Source organism: Fusarium phalaenopsidis, assembly GCF_050370095.1.
Source record: "Fusarium phalaenopsidis strain FUZ10S chromosome Unknown contig_32282, whole genome shotgun sequence".
Taxonomy (NCBI): domain Eukaryota; kingdom Fungi; phylum Ascomycota; class Sordariomycetes; order Hypocreales; family Nectriaceae; genus Fusarium; species Fusarium phalaenopsidis.
Window position 1 is genome coordinate 645,626 of NW_028145415.1, and position 15,433 is coordinate 661,058.

The window sequence follows — 15,433 nt, forward strand, 5'->3', positions numbered from 1 at the left end:
TTCTAATACTACGCAGGAGGCAACACCACTGTTCTTGGTACAGCGCGCATGTCGATGTCATACGCATCTCGCTTTTGGTTTGTGTCACGCATTTGTACATGTTCCAACATGGTCGCACAGAACAGAGCACAAGGCAGACGATAGACAGAGCCTTGAGTTTGAGAAATTCCATCCATGGCATTCGTGTCAAAGTTAGTAGCGAATGAGTTCAGTTCTGCCGCGCCTTTGCCCACCTTTCTCGTCTCGAGGGCGAATCCCCTTACGTCAGGACCAGCGGTGGCGGTCACAAACGTTTGTGGGTAGAAAATGTTCCTGTTCGTGGTTAACTAAAAGCTCATTCATCTCGTCATGGGAAAGCTGGACTTACGAAACGCCATAGGCAGGGAGTGTTTCGGCACATCTGCCATAGTCATCCGTAATGTCTTTGCGGAACTTGTTGATCCACATTTGCTCCCGAGCAACATCGGTTGCCCCAATAAGGCCAGGTGTTGGAATGCCTTGACACAGTTGGGCTACCTTGCTGACTTTGATGTCCAAAGCACCTTGATGTTGAGCGTAGAAGGTAGTAGCAAGCGTGGTGATGGTCTGTTGGGATACAGGTGGGATCGGCACAAGTTCTCCGGGGACAAATAAGGGATTCAGGTTGGGCATGTTTGGAACAAGGATCCTTGGACCGATGTAAGCTGTAAGAACGGCGATCCACTGCTGTTGGGTGTTCTGATTCCCTCGGTACGCGGTTATGAGATTGGCAACCGCGGGTTGCATCTCATTCTGTGTAAGTGAGTGCCTGAATCGTTTCGCGGAGGCGATGTTGCTGGGCTTCCAAGTCATAGGCGTGTTTAGGGCAGCGTACTCATTCTTGATCTCGCCCATAAGCACTTGCTGAACATCTTTCAATGCTGTCATTCCCCCAGGGGCGTTGGCAAAGGCGTTAAACACCGGGTCCAGAAAGTCTTCAACAATAGGGTCGAACCCAACTTTCCCTGGCAGGCACTCAAAGAGAGAACTCTTCATTTGCTCAATTACCTCAATCGTGAGGTTTGGTAGAGGGGGTCGTCCACCTGTGCGAGCGGCACTCTGAATTTGGCCGCCGCGGTAATGAAGACAATTCGCATTGTCTCGCTTGTCATTTGCAAAGTCGTTGGGATTGGTAGTGGTCCTTGCTTTGGTGTGGCCCAAGAAGAAGTAAGGAGGGTCATTGCCGCGCGGTAGGTACATGATGCATGACATGGTGGGGACAGCATCGATGTTTAGGGGCAAGTTCGGGTCATAGTTAATGTACGCCAAGTAGACAGACCAGGCATAAAGCACCGTCAATGGAAGAAAGTAGTTCTGCCAGGTAGGTTGGAAGTTCTGAGGGTATGACACAACGCTGAACAAGTAGCCCAGAGCAGATGCACCATCGGCAATGCCCATCAGCACGTTTGGAGCTGCACCAAAGGGAACCATGACGGGTTGGATGATGGGCTGCCCTCCCACGGCTGGCGGTGGATTGCCTGTGCTGAATAGGACAGGTCGAGCATTGGCGGGAAAGAAGGTGTTAAGGAGACGCACAACAGCCCCAGCGTAGTTAACTGGGGCGTTGGAGAAGCCATGTCCTTGAGGATTGTTGCGGACATCGTCAATCCAGTCGCGAAACCTGGCGGCTGCAGCAGCAACATTGGCTTGAAGGGTAGGGCCTGTTTGCTGTGTAGATAAAGAGGCAACGCTGAGAGTGTTGGAAAAGGCAGAAAAGCCAGTCCAGTCGATATTTGCGCCCATGATTGTTGAGCGGGACTTGGTATTGGCTTTGGGGGAAAGAAAAAGACAATGCGGGAAGAGCAACTGTGTAGACCGGAGACAGGAGTATGGCAGTAATTAATGAGCTATTTGTGTACAATCTGACAGGCATATATCTTTCTGCTCGTTGATAACCACGAACGATTTGGTATAGAAGTTTGATAACATGACCATACAAGGGCTAGGAGGCCCAATGTCTCAGAGTGTGATAGATGGCGCACACACTACTCTAAAATAGGTGGTGCTCCCACAGGGCTGCATAATTGCGGCCGTTATAGACGCAATGCGGGGAGAACCAAGCTCATGTTTTATTCAGCCAGCCATAAGTAGACGATGGCGTACCGCCACCCGGTGTCATATCCAGTCTGGGCCACCAGGACGTGGGATGGAAGACACTGTGGCTGCTGACTGCCTCCCAGCCAGCCACACCAGGTCACATTACACTGCAACCTCTATTTCTATCTCAGTCTAGACTTTTAAGTGCTTATTTATGTGAAGGATCCGAGTATATCTGCCCATTTGACGGCTCAGTTATCCTTCGAGCAACTCCAACTGTCTACCAACGAGCCCGAACGACCAACTCTCACACGATAACTCAGCTCGCTGACACCAAGCCAAAGGTAAGAGAAAGAACAGCGATGAAAAAAGGTGGCTGACTCGGCTCGCAGGCCTAAACGCACTAAGAATGACGGCAGATTTGGATGAAGCTGGTGCTCCTTCAGCTGGAGCCCCGCCACCTCGACGCATCCCACGGGGCACCCGTTCGCAGCCTGCCAAGCCTGTGAATGCAGTCGTCAGAGTGGAGAACCTCTCAGACCTCACTCTTGAATGGACCAACGACGAGAAGGTCATGGAGCTCAGCACCTACTTTGACCCGGCAACGTCCAACCTGTCTATGAGCTACAACATCCATGGTCTTCAGCCAGTGATTCGCAAAGGCACCAAGTTTCTTCTGAAGGATGCCAATAACAACTATTACCAGTGGGACTGTGAGACCCCCGGGCTTTGGTTGATCACGAATGCAAGGACTTTGGATGCGGCGCTGGATGAAATCATCTATCATCCTGTCATGATGGAGACAGAGCGTATTGGACACAACCTTGAGGGGAATAGGCGGGGTTGAAGTGGCGTACGTAACTAGCTGAGGGATATTCCATATCAATTCCGGCCTGAATTAATCATTACATAAACTGCGTGTACATGACAAGAGCCATTAATCCTCGTTAAAATCCGACTTTACTGTCAGACGACCATGTTCATTATGGTGAATCTGCACGTCATCCAACTCCAGCTGATCAAAATCAATGAGACAGCTACGCTTCTCCAAACCCTCCAGCGTACGTGAGCGGACGGGATAATCGCCGACTGCGAGGTAGTATCGGTTCAGCGGCTGCATCTGGTACTCCATCCCAGGCGCGGGACGGAATGTCGCGAATGGACCGAAATAGCGCGACAACTTTTTGAACAGGGAGATGCCAATGACAAAGTCACCTGGACACATCGGTCAGCGGGGACATCCATTATGAGATGCAATATGATGCAAGGGCCGCGGAGTCTAGAACTTACCGGCACGAGCTTCACTATGAGTGAACTCACTGCTCGTCCGAATGCAGAAGCAGTCTTGCTTGCCGGTGGGCTGAATATCCGGTCTGTTGGCAAAGTTCGGCGTTCCCTTGCGCAAAATCATCTCCAGCGTAGTGCCCGCCACTGGAACCCCATCATCTGACATGCGTCCCGTCTCGATTGGCCGCGAGTCCAGAACCTCAACCTGGCTCTCAACAGTCGATTCACCGCCGTAGATGATGCCACAGACGGCGTAGAGCGGCTTCTTGGGGAGGGTGAAGTAAGCTTGGCCTGACGAGCTAGCCACGCCGCGTAGGACTAGGATGATGTTGTTGCTGATAGAAGAGACGGCGGGAGTGACGGTTGGGGCGGCTGCGAAGAGGGCGTAGGATTGGGTGCTTCCTGAGGTATTGGTGATGGTGATGGTGCGCTGCACCGTTCGAGTTAATGACGACGCCATTCGGCATGTCTCGGCGTGGCCGCGTCTGTGATGGATGATGCAGGAGGAGAGTTGACCAGAGTTGAGGATTGGAAAAGACGCTGTGATAAGAAGTTTGGCTTACTTAGTGTGTCGCCAGGGCTGGCTGGGAGTTGAGACGGTAAGCAATAGTTGTTCAGCCCTAAACGCCCTGCATACCAACACATCATTATGCGTGCCTCCTGTAGGTGAATCACCATCAGCCAGTGAGATTTTCTCCTCGGGGCTGAGAACGCCTCCCGCAGCTAGGAGGAACGTGATCGAAATAGACCTGACTAGCTCTTACTCCTGCAGCTCGCCCTCGGCACATGCATCATAGTCCACCAGACACGGTTAGATCAGGTCCATTCAGCCCGCCTCGCGCCGGACCGTACCGCGCGATGGGCGCTAAGTAAACCACTGAGTTGCGTTGCTCACCGGCGTCACATATCCGACTATCTGAGTTGGATGCGGTTTCTTTGAGTAGCGCTGCGTTCAAGCGGGTGACGGCTCGGCGATGCCGTCAATTTTGGGCAACAAACCCAGAGGCTGGGAGTCAGCAGCGTAATAGGAACTGCGCACTCCTAAGCACACGTTGCGAATATCTTGGCTTAGGTCCCCTAGAAAAGGTATATAAAGGTCGATCTGATCACAAAAGAGGAACAGCAACTCAAGCACTCATCACTCAAACACTCTTATCTACTCAACTTTATACTACTCCATCTTCAGCACAACCCCCCCCCAAACTACCGTCAACATGTCTAACAAGTACACCATCATCATTAACAACCGAACCGGTTCCCCCCAAAACTACAATCTCTTCAGTGAAAAGCCCGACATCGTGGGCGTAGTCAAGTCCTCCATCTGGAGCAACATCTACCAAGTCGCTGAGGCCACTCCCGACGGAGCCATTGCTCAGTTTGAGATGTGGAAGCGGTACTATGCCATCGTCGGCACCTGGAGGGGTGGTGAGAAGGCCGGTGCCAAGGTGTCCATCACGCAGACTCGCGGTGTTACCCTTGGCACCAAGGCCGGTGATGACAGCGATATCCCAGGAACTACTCTCAACATGGCTGTTGTCAACGGCGTGACTCCTTCTTTTGAGAAGGCACCGGCTGAGTCGTCGGCTTGGAACAATGCCTATGAGGTTGACACTGGCAACGACTTTACCCTTGATGTTGCTACTGAGAGTGAGTATTGTCCTCTACTAATGAATTTCCTTCATGCTAACCACAAGAAAAACAGGGAACTTCTTCATCGGCCTCGCTAGCTCCCCCGACGGCGCCTCCAGCGCCCCCACCGCCACCTTCAAGCCCGAGCCCGGCAACCAGTACCAAATCCAGCCTGTCAACACCTACTACGTCACCTACGGCAGTGTCTTCCAGGTTGGAGAGCTCTTGGATGTTGCCAAGCTTCCCAAGAAGCCCCTGGCTGTCGACTTTACTGTCCGCGGCCCCGCTGTTGTCATTAACCACAACCCCGACGGCAAGCTTGTGATTGCCAAGTAGACTCGGTCACATGGATCTTCGGCAGTCTCCCGAATTTGGGCGCTTGTATGGAGATTAGGCTATGGACTTTTGCTCTGGTTTTGGCTTAGCTTGTGGATAATAACTTGACATCACTTGACCTTTCTCATTTTTACAGGCAGTTTCAGTGTGCATGGTTCCATTCAAAACTTCCACCCTTTGGCTACCAAATATTCTACTCTCTGCCGTAAATATGCCCTGCTCTATACCAAGCGGGTAAAAGAGCCATGAAGCCACAACGTGATCGTATGTCCCAGGGCGGACCACCAATCCCGGTGCGGGGAAGGTGACAATGGCTTTCTTGAAGTGCCTGATCTGCAATCACCAATTTGGGTATTGTTTTCCTCCTCAAGATAACCTTATTATGACTACCTCAGTGCCCAAAAGCCACCCACCTGCGTTTGAGCGAAGGACTTCACCTTCAGCTGTCGTTCTCATATTGGAGTAATGTAGCACCAGTTTCACTTGAAACACACATTCAGTGACTAACTCCAAGCGGTCTATTTAGCCAAGATGAGCCATGCGAGCTATGAACAGCTGGCTACGCGGGGTAGGTCCCTCGGCCAAGCACTCATTTAACCGGCCCATTGTCATTAGCTGGGTAAATGAAGCGTTCCTGAATTGTGCGTCTTGGAGAACGGAACCTCCTCCATCAGTCCCAATTCGGTAATCGGATGTAACTTCCACGCACCTTTCTGATATCGGCAGATCGATCAAACCCTGGAACACTACAGAGATGCCCTGTTTCAACGATGGCGTCGTCACCAGCCTATTTTGCTATATATAGAGGTATCCGGCCTCCACATCTCATGTTGGACGCACCACTGTCTCACCATCGGCTTATACTTCTACCATGCATTCGCTTTTCAAGACAGCTCTCTTAACCCTGGCCATCGCCAGCGAGGTTCTCGGCAGGCCAAAGGCGTAAGTACAACATACGCAGGGTCGACCATCATTCTAACAAGTAGTCCTCTACAGAGCCCAGGGCCTCGATAGCGCCATCAAGGCCAAAGGAAAGCAGCATGTCGGCACAGCCCTCACTCTAGGCAGTGACTCCCGCACGGAGGATATCATCAAGGGTTCATCGGAGTTTGGTGCCATCACTCCCGAGAATGCCATGAAGTGGCAGTCTGTCCAGCCAAGGCGTGGCGAGTTCACTTTTGGCTCTGCTGACCAGCACGCCAATTTCGCCGTCACCAACAACAAGGAACTTCGATGCCATACTCTTGTCTGGCATAGTCAGCTTGCTCCTTGGGTTGAGGCCGGTAACTTTGACAACCAGACTTTGGTCAAGATCATGGAGGATCATATCAACACAGTTGCGGGCAGGTACAAAGGAAAGTGTACTCACTGGGACGTTGTCAACGAGGGTAAGTCATAGCATCCAGTCAATTTGCCTTGTACTAACTTGAGCAGCTCTCAATGAGGACGGCAGCTACCGCCAGACCGTCTGGTACAAGACCATTGGAGAAGCTTACATCCCGATGGCCTTCCGCCTCGCTGCCAAGGCAGATCCGAACGCCAAGTTGTGGTACAATGACTACAACCTTGAGTATAACAATGCCAAGACAGCCGGAGCAGCGCGCATCATCAAGCTCGTCCAATCCTACGGCGTCAAGATTAACGGTGTTGGTCTGCAGGGACATCTCGTTGTGGAGCCCACACCGACTCAGCCAACCATCACTCCCTCACGCGAGACCCTCGAAGGAGCCTTGAGGAAATTCACCGATCTTGGAGTCTTTGTTGAGTACACCGAGGTTGACATCCGCATGAAGACACCTGCGACCAAGGAAAAGCTCGAGGAGCAGTCCAAGGCTTACCAGCGAGTCGTGGAGTCTTGCATGGCCGTTAAGAAGTGTATTGGCATCACGCTTTGGGTAAGAGGCTCTCCAATATTCTACGTGTTGAGATACTGACTTTTAGTAGGGAGTTTCGGACAAGTATTCGTGGATTCCTAGCACTTTCCAGGGTGAGGGCGCTGCTCTGGTGTGGGATGAGGAGTTCCAGAAGAAGCCGGCCTACTCGGGTATTTTGAATGCGATTAAGGCAGCAAAGTCTAAGTGGTGGTATTGAGGCCTCCAGTTTGACTCTGAAGTTGAAGTTGTTGAATAAGAAGGGAAAAGTTGGTGACGCAAAGGCCCCCTGTGTTCAATGAACTCAGACTACGAAGTACACTAAATTGAATCTCGGCCTACCACAGGTTGATTACACTGCACTAAGAGTAGCAAACTTTACGACCACTTTCTTCAAAAGCTCAAAATCACATTGAGCTAAAGTACATGAGCGGTAGTACATACAGTTAGAAGGCTTGCTGTCCCCGTCTCTCGGGTAGGTGACACTCTTCCCAAGTGGTATTCACGTGGACTCCTCAGACCCAAAGTAGTATCCCGTATTCCTTTCTGATTACTCTTTTCGCATTACAAACAAGGGGCTCCCCAGTTTATTCCCAAGTTCCATCTGCCCTTGTAAGGAATCAGCCCTAACGACTTGATTCGGGCCGCGTTGCTCTCCCGGGTGGACATTCATGCACTAGAGTTTATCTCAGCCCCCTGATATTGCCTCAGCCTTGCCAAAATGAAATTCTGCAAGTGATAGGTCGTTTAAACAGTATACTTAAATATCTATTACCGCGGGTGCCTCGATTATGCCACGTAGTTTGCCTCCATCCATCCACCATCCACGTACCATTCCTGTTTCGTCACAAACTTGCTTTCATCACCAAGGAGGAAGGCGATCGAGGCTGCAATCTCTTCTGGCTTAGAGTAACGCTTGATGATCGACGTAAGATGATCGCCCTCGGTCATTGTCCATGTTCCACCGCTGTTGGGAAGGTGGAGAGGCTGGCGGATCATGTCCGTATCGATACATCCCCTGATACAACGGTCAGTAAGCAAAATGAGCGAGAGATGAAAGGTACATACGGGCACAGGAGGTTAACTCGGATGGGGTTCTTGGGGTATTTGGCTCCACCCTCATACGCGGCAACCTGGCTGAGGCCGCGGATGGCGTTCTTGGAGGCTGCGTACGCTCCCATGTTTCCAGAGGCGTACTTGACCTGCTGGCTGCCGCAGTTGACGATGCTACCTCCAGGCTTCATGTTCTTCATCTCGTACTTGATACTGTTGAAAGTGCCAATAACGTTGACATCCAGCATCTCCTTAAGCTCCTCGAGGTCGAGATCCTCAATAGGATGAATGCTCTTGTTCATCCTCGCTTTCAACCGTCAGTAGCAGATCAAACATGCACTGCAAGCAACTCACCCGCCACATTAGCAGCACCGTCCAACACCCCCCATTTCTCAACTGTCGCGTTGATCCAGCTCTCCACGTCCGTGGGGTTGGTGACGTTCACAGGAAAACTGATGACCCTGTCTGCAACATCAGGGATATCCCTCTTAATCTCAGCAACCGCTTTCTTCAAGTTCTCCTCCGAGGTCGCGGCCATGGAGACCTTGGCACCCCGAACAAGCAGATAGCGGGTGAGGGCCAGGCCAGTTCCCCGGCTAGCGCCAGTCACGGCGATGACCTTGTTCTTGAAGGGGTACGGTTCTGCCATTTTGAGAAGTGGATGAATTTAGAGTTGGGAATGTGTGTCTGAGATGATGCATAGAGTGCTAGGGCTTTGTGATAGATTTATATCCACGTTTTGCGGCACGGACGAATGCTTGCTCTCTTGATCAACCTAGTGGTGCCATGGGGATTCAGGGGAATCGAAACACCGCATGATACTCTCACATTTCACATGGCCCAGCTACCAAGTAACGCAAACTCCATGCCCGGAGACCCAGAATGAGGAGTCAGATCCTTGCCATCTTGACTAATGTCCTCTCTGGGCGAGGGTCCACCACGAATCGCGGGTTTACTCTTCCCTCGGAGCGAACCCACGACGATGGTCAAGATCATCGTGTCGCGTTCCATCGCTTAATGGGACTGCAGAGAAGATCGTTTCACCAAATCTTGGCCAGGAGTCTTTGCCTTGGTCTCGGGTCATGATCTCGGTTTATGAAATCTCCACCGGTAAGAAAATTGTCAAGTCGCATTTCGGCGGAGTGCAAAAAGGACGCAGCAGGGCACGCAGGGGAAAGGTGCAGCAGCGGTTAATGATCCATGTGACTGCTCGGAAGAGAGAAAAAGACTGTCGACCAACGCTGGGCTTATTGCAGTACATATTGTGTTGGCTCGAAGTTGCATGCTCGCACCGTTTCTTTTCTTTTAAAGTGAAAACCCACGAGCTCATGGTGAGATACTGGCATTAGCGCTTGCGGGAGGCAACGGTTTTCCCTCTCCGCTCGGTCCGAACCGTGATTGTCTCGGGTTTTCCGCTGATAACGGAATGCCTCCAACCAGTTGAAACCTCTGAAGGACTCCGTTGTGGGGGCATCTTGGCATGGATAAGAGTGTTTGCTTTCCCCACAACGTCAAATAACCATTTCCCGCTTTCTTTTTAAGAAAAAATCTCGGTTGGAGGGCAAAAGACCCTCACAGGAAATGGGTCGCGAGTCCAGCGAATAGATGTGTTGCGACAAGAGCGCTTAACAACGAGGCATAAAGAAATTCACCAAAAGAAAAAAGTGACATATCGTGAATGTCATGATAGGACCACAGTGGTCGAGAACAAGCATAGGCGGAATAATCATGCCCAACCTCGTATTAGAAGTGATGGTGCGAATTGGTCGGTTATGAAGTGATGATCGCCTCGCAGAGCTATCCTTTTGGAAAGACCTGCTGGAACCGGTTTGCGAGGAGTTATCAGATTTATGACTGAAACTTGTTGGCGAAGCTCGCTCGGTAATAGACCAATGAATACGTCCACATATTCCCGGTCTAGCCCCTGCTTATTGTGGACAAGACTCGCATACCCTGCTCGACACACGATTCGGGCGAGATCGGCAAACCGTCAGTAGGGGAATTCCCCGAAATCAGTTCACATTGAGAAAGCCCAGCTCTCAAAAGAGTATCTACAGACGAAAGGAATCCCATCTCGTCAGACTGGCTGCAAGGGGCAAGCCATGCTGCGGGTGATGTCTCTGAACACAATGGGAATCCTCCCTCATGCTTGCAACCCTGTTAATGTGGACCACAGTCATGCAACTGGTAAGCCATTTGTCATGGCAAAAGAAAACATGATTCTTGAGGATGGCCAAAGGAAGAGATCTGCTTCGACGTGCCAAGCAATGGCCCCTGAAAACCGTTGCAGCCAAGAGGGCCACGAGTCTCAGCTCTCCATTTGGTTTCCACATCCTGGCCACGGTGGATTTCTCCATCCTACGTGGCCGTTTGTCAACACCAACATTGGATACTATACAAAAAGAAAAAAAGACGGCTGCAACACTCGTTGTAAAATAACTGCCGTTGGGCCTGGAGAAGCCGAGGTTACATCCCTCATCAACGTCGCCTGGAGGGCAACGAAGCTACTCATCTGCCGGCAGTTGAAGAAAAGATTGGATGATTATGCCAGGGTGGCGAAGCTGCTGCAGAATCTGGTGTATTCCAAGACCTTGTGCCTGCGTCTGGGAATGTCTTGTAGATGTAAGAACATCCTTGACACTGGGTCAAGTGGAGTGAGGAACCAAAAGTAAAGAAAGCTCCTGACCTGTCTTTTCACAGAGGGTGAAAAGAGACATCTACTTGCAGATCCTGCTCAGCTGAATCCTTATTAGAAGGGTGCAGGTAATCTATGAGAATGTTTATCCGGTGAAGCGAAACGTTGAAAACAAGGCCTGGTCGCCAACGAACCTCATCCACGACAATACGAGTCCGACAAACCCCGATTTGAGCGTTCGACACAATGTCTGACACCGTCTACATGATGCCTCCGCCTGAGGGCGAGGACAGGTGGGCTGCTGGATCCATGGCACCGGCCCAGGTGGTCATCGGCGCCGTCCTGTTCGCTTTCGGGTCTGTCATTTACGGGTTGCGAATCTATACACGAGTTGGGATCATGAACAACGTATTGCGTCTGGATGATTGTATGTTGCGCTCAACATTCACTATAGGATTCACCACTGATTTTGTGCAGACCTCACTGGCGCAGCCTTGTTCTCATGTTGGATGTTCTATGCCTGTACCATGGGGAGTAAGTAGTGGGCCATTTGTACTTGGTGATTGAATACTAACCATGCATAGTGGTTGCCCAAGGCGGCTGCGGCATCAACTTCTGGCAGGTCTCACAAGCCAAGTACCAGATCTTGCTCAAGGTGCGTTCTCACATATGCCCACTATCATCGCCAGCTCCTAAAAAGCCTCAGTGGACAATCCCCGTCAACATCTTCTACATGCTCTCTTCAGATCTGGCCAAGATCTCGCTGCTCTTCTTCTACCTTCGCCTCTGCCCTGAGAGAACCTTCCGCAGAATCGTCCAAGTCCTTGCTGGTCTCTTCATCACCTACGCCATCGTCTACGCCATGATCAGTCTTTTTGGCTGTCAGCCCATCAAGGCGTCCTGGGACCTTGTCGCCATGGCTACGGGCAAGTGCGTCGACAAGTTTGGCTTCTTTTTGGCGGCGTCGGTTGCCAACGTCGTCATGGATCTCATCATCTTGCTTCTTCCTCTTCGGATTGTCATCCCACTTCAGATTCCCCGACGTCAGAAGCTATCGTTGCTTCTTTTGTTTACGACGGGTGGATTGTAAGTCGACCATTGAACCCAACATTAGCGCCATGCTAACGACTCAAAGTGTCATCATTGCTGCTATTTACAACTGCGTCCTCACCATCAAGCTCTTCAACAGTGCCAACTACACCTGGGGCCTGGCATATGAACTGTGCTGGATGTACGCAGAACTCACTGGCTGTATCATCTGCGCCTCTGCAAGCTCCTTGAAGCCATTCTTCAAGAAGTGCATCCCCGGAATCTTCAGCTCTCTCGGCGCCAGCTACGGTGGTCCTTCCCACAACACAACAAAGGGATCGCATGCCATCAGGAGCAGACGACAGCTCAGCCGCAGGCAATCCAATGCCATCGAACTCGAGTCTGGAGACGACTCTGAGTCTGGAAGAAAGATTGGAGATGATGACGAAGCCAAGCTCTGGCCTCGGCCTACTGCAGAAGATGGTGGTCATATCGTCCAGGTTTCTGCGCCGAGGCAGCCATTTCCTTCTTCTTACAATCCCAAGGTGCGAACTCACTCATACTCTCAGGAGGACGCAGCCAAGGGTATCAACATTGTTTCCACCACGGAAATCCAGTACAGCTCAAGACAGTAGAGTATTTCACAGAGTAGATATCACGTTTAATAGAGTCAACGATCAATTGTCACGTGCAAACACTTGTCGGAGGTGACATTGTCATGAACATGTTCATACTTTTTCCCGGTCTATCCTAGCGGTTGGGCTGGCCGCCTCCCCCTTTCTTTATACCGTCTGTTTACAGGCCACTCCAGTAAAAGGTCTCCGACAAGACAAAGCTCGCCCGCAAGATTTCGTCCTGCGGGTTTGAACTAGCAGCAACGATGACAAAGTATTCTCCTGCTTCAGCCTTCCATTTGGACACTTCCTGAGACCAGAAGGACAAGGAGTACTTATCAAGCGTAAGCGTAACAGTCTTTGTCTCATCCACATCAAGGTGCACTTTGGCGAATGCCTTGAGCTCCCTGATAGGCCGCTGAACGGAACTTTCGGGATCATGGATATAAATCTGGACAACCTCTGAGCCAGGGTAAGGACCCTTGTTGGTAACGTCAACCGAGATTTGCATTTTGTGATCGACAGCTGAGGCGAAATCACGAGGCACTTCAAGCTTGGAGTATTCGAATTTGGTGTACGAAAGGCCGTGACCAAAGTAGAAAAGAGGCTCTCTGTCGACCATCTCATAGTATCGATGGCCGATAAAGACTCCTTCGCCGTACACAATGTCGTAGTCGGCCTTGGAGAAGGTGAGATAGGCAGGAGTGTGCTTGATGGACTTGGGAAAGGTCAAGGAGAGCCTGCCTGAGGGGTTGACATTGCCGAATAGCACGTCAGCAAGGCCGTGGCCGGTCTCTTGGCCACCGAACCAAGTGTGCAGCAGAGTTGAAGCTTGCGACTCCCACGGCATCTCGATGGGACATCCGGACTGGGTGACAATAATCTAGGGCTGTGTTAGTTCGCGTATTGGAGTAAAAATGGAGTGTACTTACTGCGTTCTTGTTGGCACTCAGCACTGCCTGGATCAACTCATCCACACGTCCAGGAAGTCTCAAGTTTTTGCGATCGCTCCCTTCATACTCATAGTCTGAGGATAGACCTGTGATCACGATCGGGATGTCGACCTTGCTAGCGAGCTCTGCTGCATCCTTGATACTCTGGTCCTCATCGAGAAGTTCGTAGCCTCCCACTCGTCCAGTAAGGGTCAAAGCCGTACCAACACCACCCGCAAGGTTTTCGTTTACCTGAAGAACCTCAAGCTCAAGAACTTGTCCCTTGGCCACCTCAATATCGTGGAACTTCTCCATGGAAAGGCGATTGAAGCAGGCAGTTGAGTCGGTTTTGGGAGGTTGACTCGTCCACAAGTCAATTACTTCTTTTCCATCGACCTTGAGCTTGCCCTTCCCAGATGTGCTGAAGCCGAAGCGGAAAAGACCAGACGTTTCGGCAGTGTAACGAGCGCGGGCCCTGACAAAGTATTTTGTTGGGATCGACTTGTGTAGACTCTCAGGGACATCGATTAGCTGCTTCTCGGCAAGAGCTGATACAACTGGTTGGGTATCAGGATGGTCATCTGGGTTTTGTCCAAAGATGTCTACATCCCAGCCCTCTGCCCCAGACGAAGTGGCGAGGCCTTTCAGGAGAGGGCTGAATCTGAAGGCTATGAGGGCTTTCAGTTTTCAAACGATATCGAACTCGGATATATCACAGAACTCACAGTTACAGCCTGGCGCATAGGACACATTCTCTGTGCCAACCACTTCGACAATGGCATCGTATGGTGTCACCGAGTAATACGGTTCAACCTCTGCGCTGCCACCTCCACAAAGTGCAGGATTCTTGATGTGATCACCAATCAGTCCAAATTTCACCTTGTCCGGGTTTTTGATGGGAAGCTTCTGTCGGCTGTTTTTAACCAGAACAATGCTCTCTGCAACGAGTTGTCGAATCAGAGCTCGCTGCTCAGGAGTGTTGGAAGCAGGGGAGTCATTGTGCGACTCGCCCCTTCTAACCTTGTTGATCAGGCTTAACACGTTTCTCACAGACTCATCGACTGTTGCCTGGGGCACCTTTCTGCAGTTGACAGCGATACTCATGCGTTTGCCTCGCCAGTCCGTGGGGCCTGGCATTTCCAGGTCCAAGCCAGCGTTAATAGCTTCCGATGTGCTGTAAGTTCCGAACCAGTCACTCATAACGAGACCTTTGAAACCCCATTCATCTCGCAGGATCTGCTTCAAAAGGAGAGTGTCCTCGCTGACATGGATTCCGTTGATTTTGTTGTACGCGGTCATGATCGTCCAAGGATCCGAGTCTCGAAGAGCCAGCTGGAATGGCAACAAGTGGACCTCTCGCAAGGTGCGTTGAGTCATGCACACATTGTCTTCGATGCTGTTGTCGGATTGATCGTGAGCAGCGTAGTGTTTGACACTAGTTGCAACGCCGCGCTCTTGGACGCCATTGATGTATCGCGAACCCAGGATGCCGCTGAGGAAAGGGTCTTCTCCGAAAGCTTCAAAGCCACGGCCAATCAAGGGAGAGCGCTGGAGACAAATGGTAGGTGCTAGAAGAACATCGACACCTCTGGCCTTAGCTTCGTCACCTAAAAGTCTTCCGACTTGGTGAAGCAACTCTGCATTGAATGTGGCGCCCATAGCCGTTGCAGATGGGAGCATCGGGCTCGGAAGCTGAACTATTAGCCACACGTTCCAAGTTCACAATCTACAAAAGATAGAACCTGGCACTTACCCGAGTAAACGATCGCTTACCACGGATTCCATGAGGGCCGTCAGATGTCTGCCCACGAGGTCAGTTAAGCCTTTCGCTGCGCTGACATCTCAAGTCTTACAATGAGTGCAGGAATACCGTGACTGGGCAGACCGGTCATTCGGAAAGAGCCCTGACCAGCGAGAAGCTCAACTTTTTCATCCAGCGTGAGCTGGTTGAGCAAAGTTTCGACGTCTAGCGGAGCTGAAGCAGACATAATG

At 51.2% G+C, this 15,433-nt stretch overlaps 7 protein-coding genes across 7 annotated transcripts; 3 read left to right on the top strand and 4 right to left on the bottom strand.

Annotated features, from left to right (window-relative positions):
- Nucleotides 1-363: 363 nt before the first annotated feature.
- On the bottom strand, nt 364-1,761 carry LRP88_01972 (uncharacterized protein; the record flags this gene model as incomplete). Its single annotated transcript, XM_083238643.1, has 1 exon — nt 364-1,761. One exon carries the CDS (start codon nt 1,759-1,761, stop codon nt 364-366), a length of 1,398 nt encoding a protein of 465 aa, XP_083105751.1.
- Nucleotides 1,762-2,992: 1,231 nt separating this feature from the next.
- On the bottom strand, nt 2,993-3,802 carry LRP88_01973 (uncharacterized protein; the record flags this gene model as incomplete). The annotated part of the gene is made up of 2 exons (XM_083238644.1): nt 2,993-3,270; nt 3,346-3,802. 2 exons carry the CDS (start codon nt 3,800-3,802, stop codon nt 2,993-2,995), a joined length of 735 nt encoding a protein of 244 aa, XP_083105752.1.
- A 754-nt stretch (nt 3,803-4,556) lies between these two features.
- On the top strand, nt 4,557-5,307 carry LRP88_01974 (uncharacterized protein; the record flags this gene model as incomplete). Its single annotated transcript, XM_083238645.1, has 3 exons — nt 4,557-4,567; nt 4,625-4,989; nt 5,045-5,307. 3 exons carry the CDS (start codon nt 4,557-4,559, stop codon nt 5,305-5,307), a joined length of 639 nt encoding a protein of 212 aa, XP_083105753.1.
- An 871-nt stretch (nt 5,308-6,178) lies between these two features.
- LRP88_01975 (endo-1,4-beta-xylanase A) lies at nt 6,179-7,398 on the top strand (the record flags this gene model as incomplete). The annotated part of the gene is made up of 4 exons (XM_083238646.1): nt 6,179-6,249; nt 6,304-6,699; nt 6,761-7,202; nt 7,252-7,398. 4 exons carry the CDS (start codon nt 6,179-6,181, stop codon nt 7,396-7,398), a joined length of 1,056 nt encoding a protein of 351 aa, XP_083105754.1.
- A 569-nt stretch (nt 7,399-7,967) lies between these two features.
- On the bottom strand, nt 7,968-8,880 carry LRP88_01976 (SDR family NAD(P)-dependent oxidoreductase; the record flags this gene model as incomplete). Its single annotated transcript, XM_083238647.1, has 3 exons — nt 7,968-8,196; nt 8,247-8,538; nt 8,586-8,880. 3 exons carry the CDS (start codon nt 8,878-8,880, stop codon nt 7,968-7,970), a joined length of 816 nt encoding a protein of 271 aa, XP_083105755.1.
- A 2,232-nt stretch (nt 8,881-11,112) lies between these two features.
- LRP88_01977 (uncharacterized protein) lies at nt 11,113-12,530 on the top strand (the record flags this gene model as incomplete). Its single annotated transcript, XM_083238648.1, has 4 exons — nt 11,113-11,293; nt 11,344-11,400; nt 11,451-11,952; nt 12,002-12,530. The coding sequence occupies 4 exons, from the start codon at nt 11,113-11,115 to the stop codon at nt 12,528-12,530; spliced, it is 1,269 nt and encodes a 422-aa protein (XP_083105756.1).
- Nucleotides 12,531-12,690: 160 nt separating this feature from the next.
- On the bottom strand, nt 12,691-15,429 carry LRP88_01978 (uncharacterized protein; the record flags this gene model as incomplete). Its single annotated transcript, XM_083238649.1, has 5 exons — nt 12,691-13,392; nt 13,442-14,109; nt 14,167-15,133; nt 15,195-15,242; nt 15,295-15,429. The coding sequence occupies 5 exons, from the start codon at nt 15,427-15,429 to the stop codon at nt 12,691-12,693; spliced, it is 2,520 nt and encodes an 839-aa protein (XP_083105757.1).
- Nucleotides 15,430-15,433: the final 4 nt, after the last annotated feature.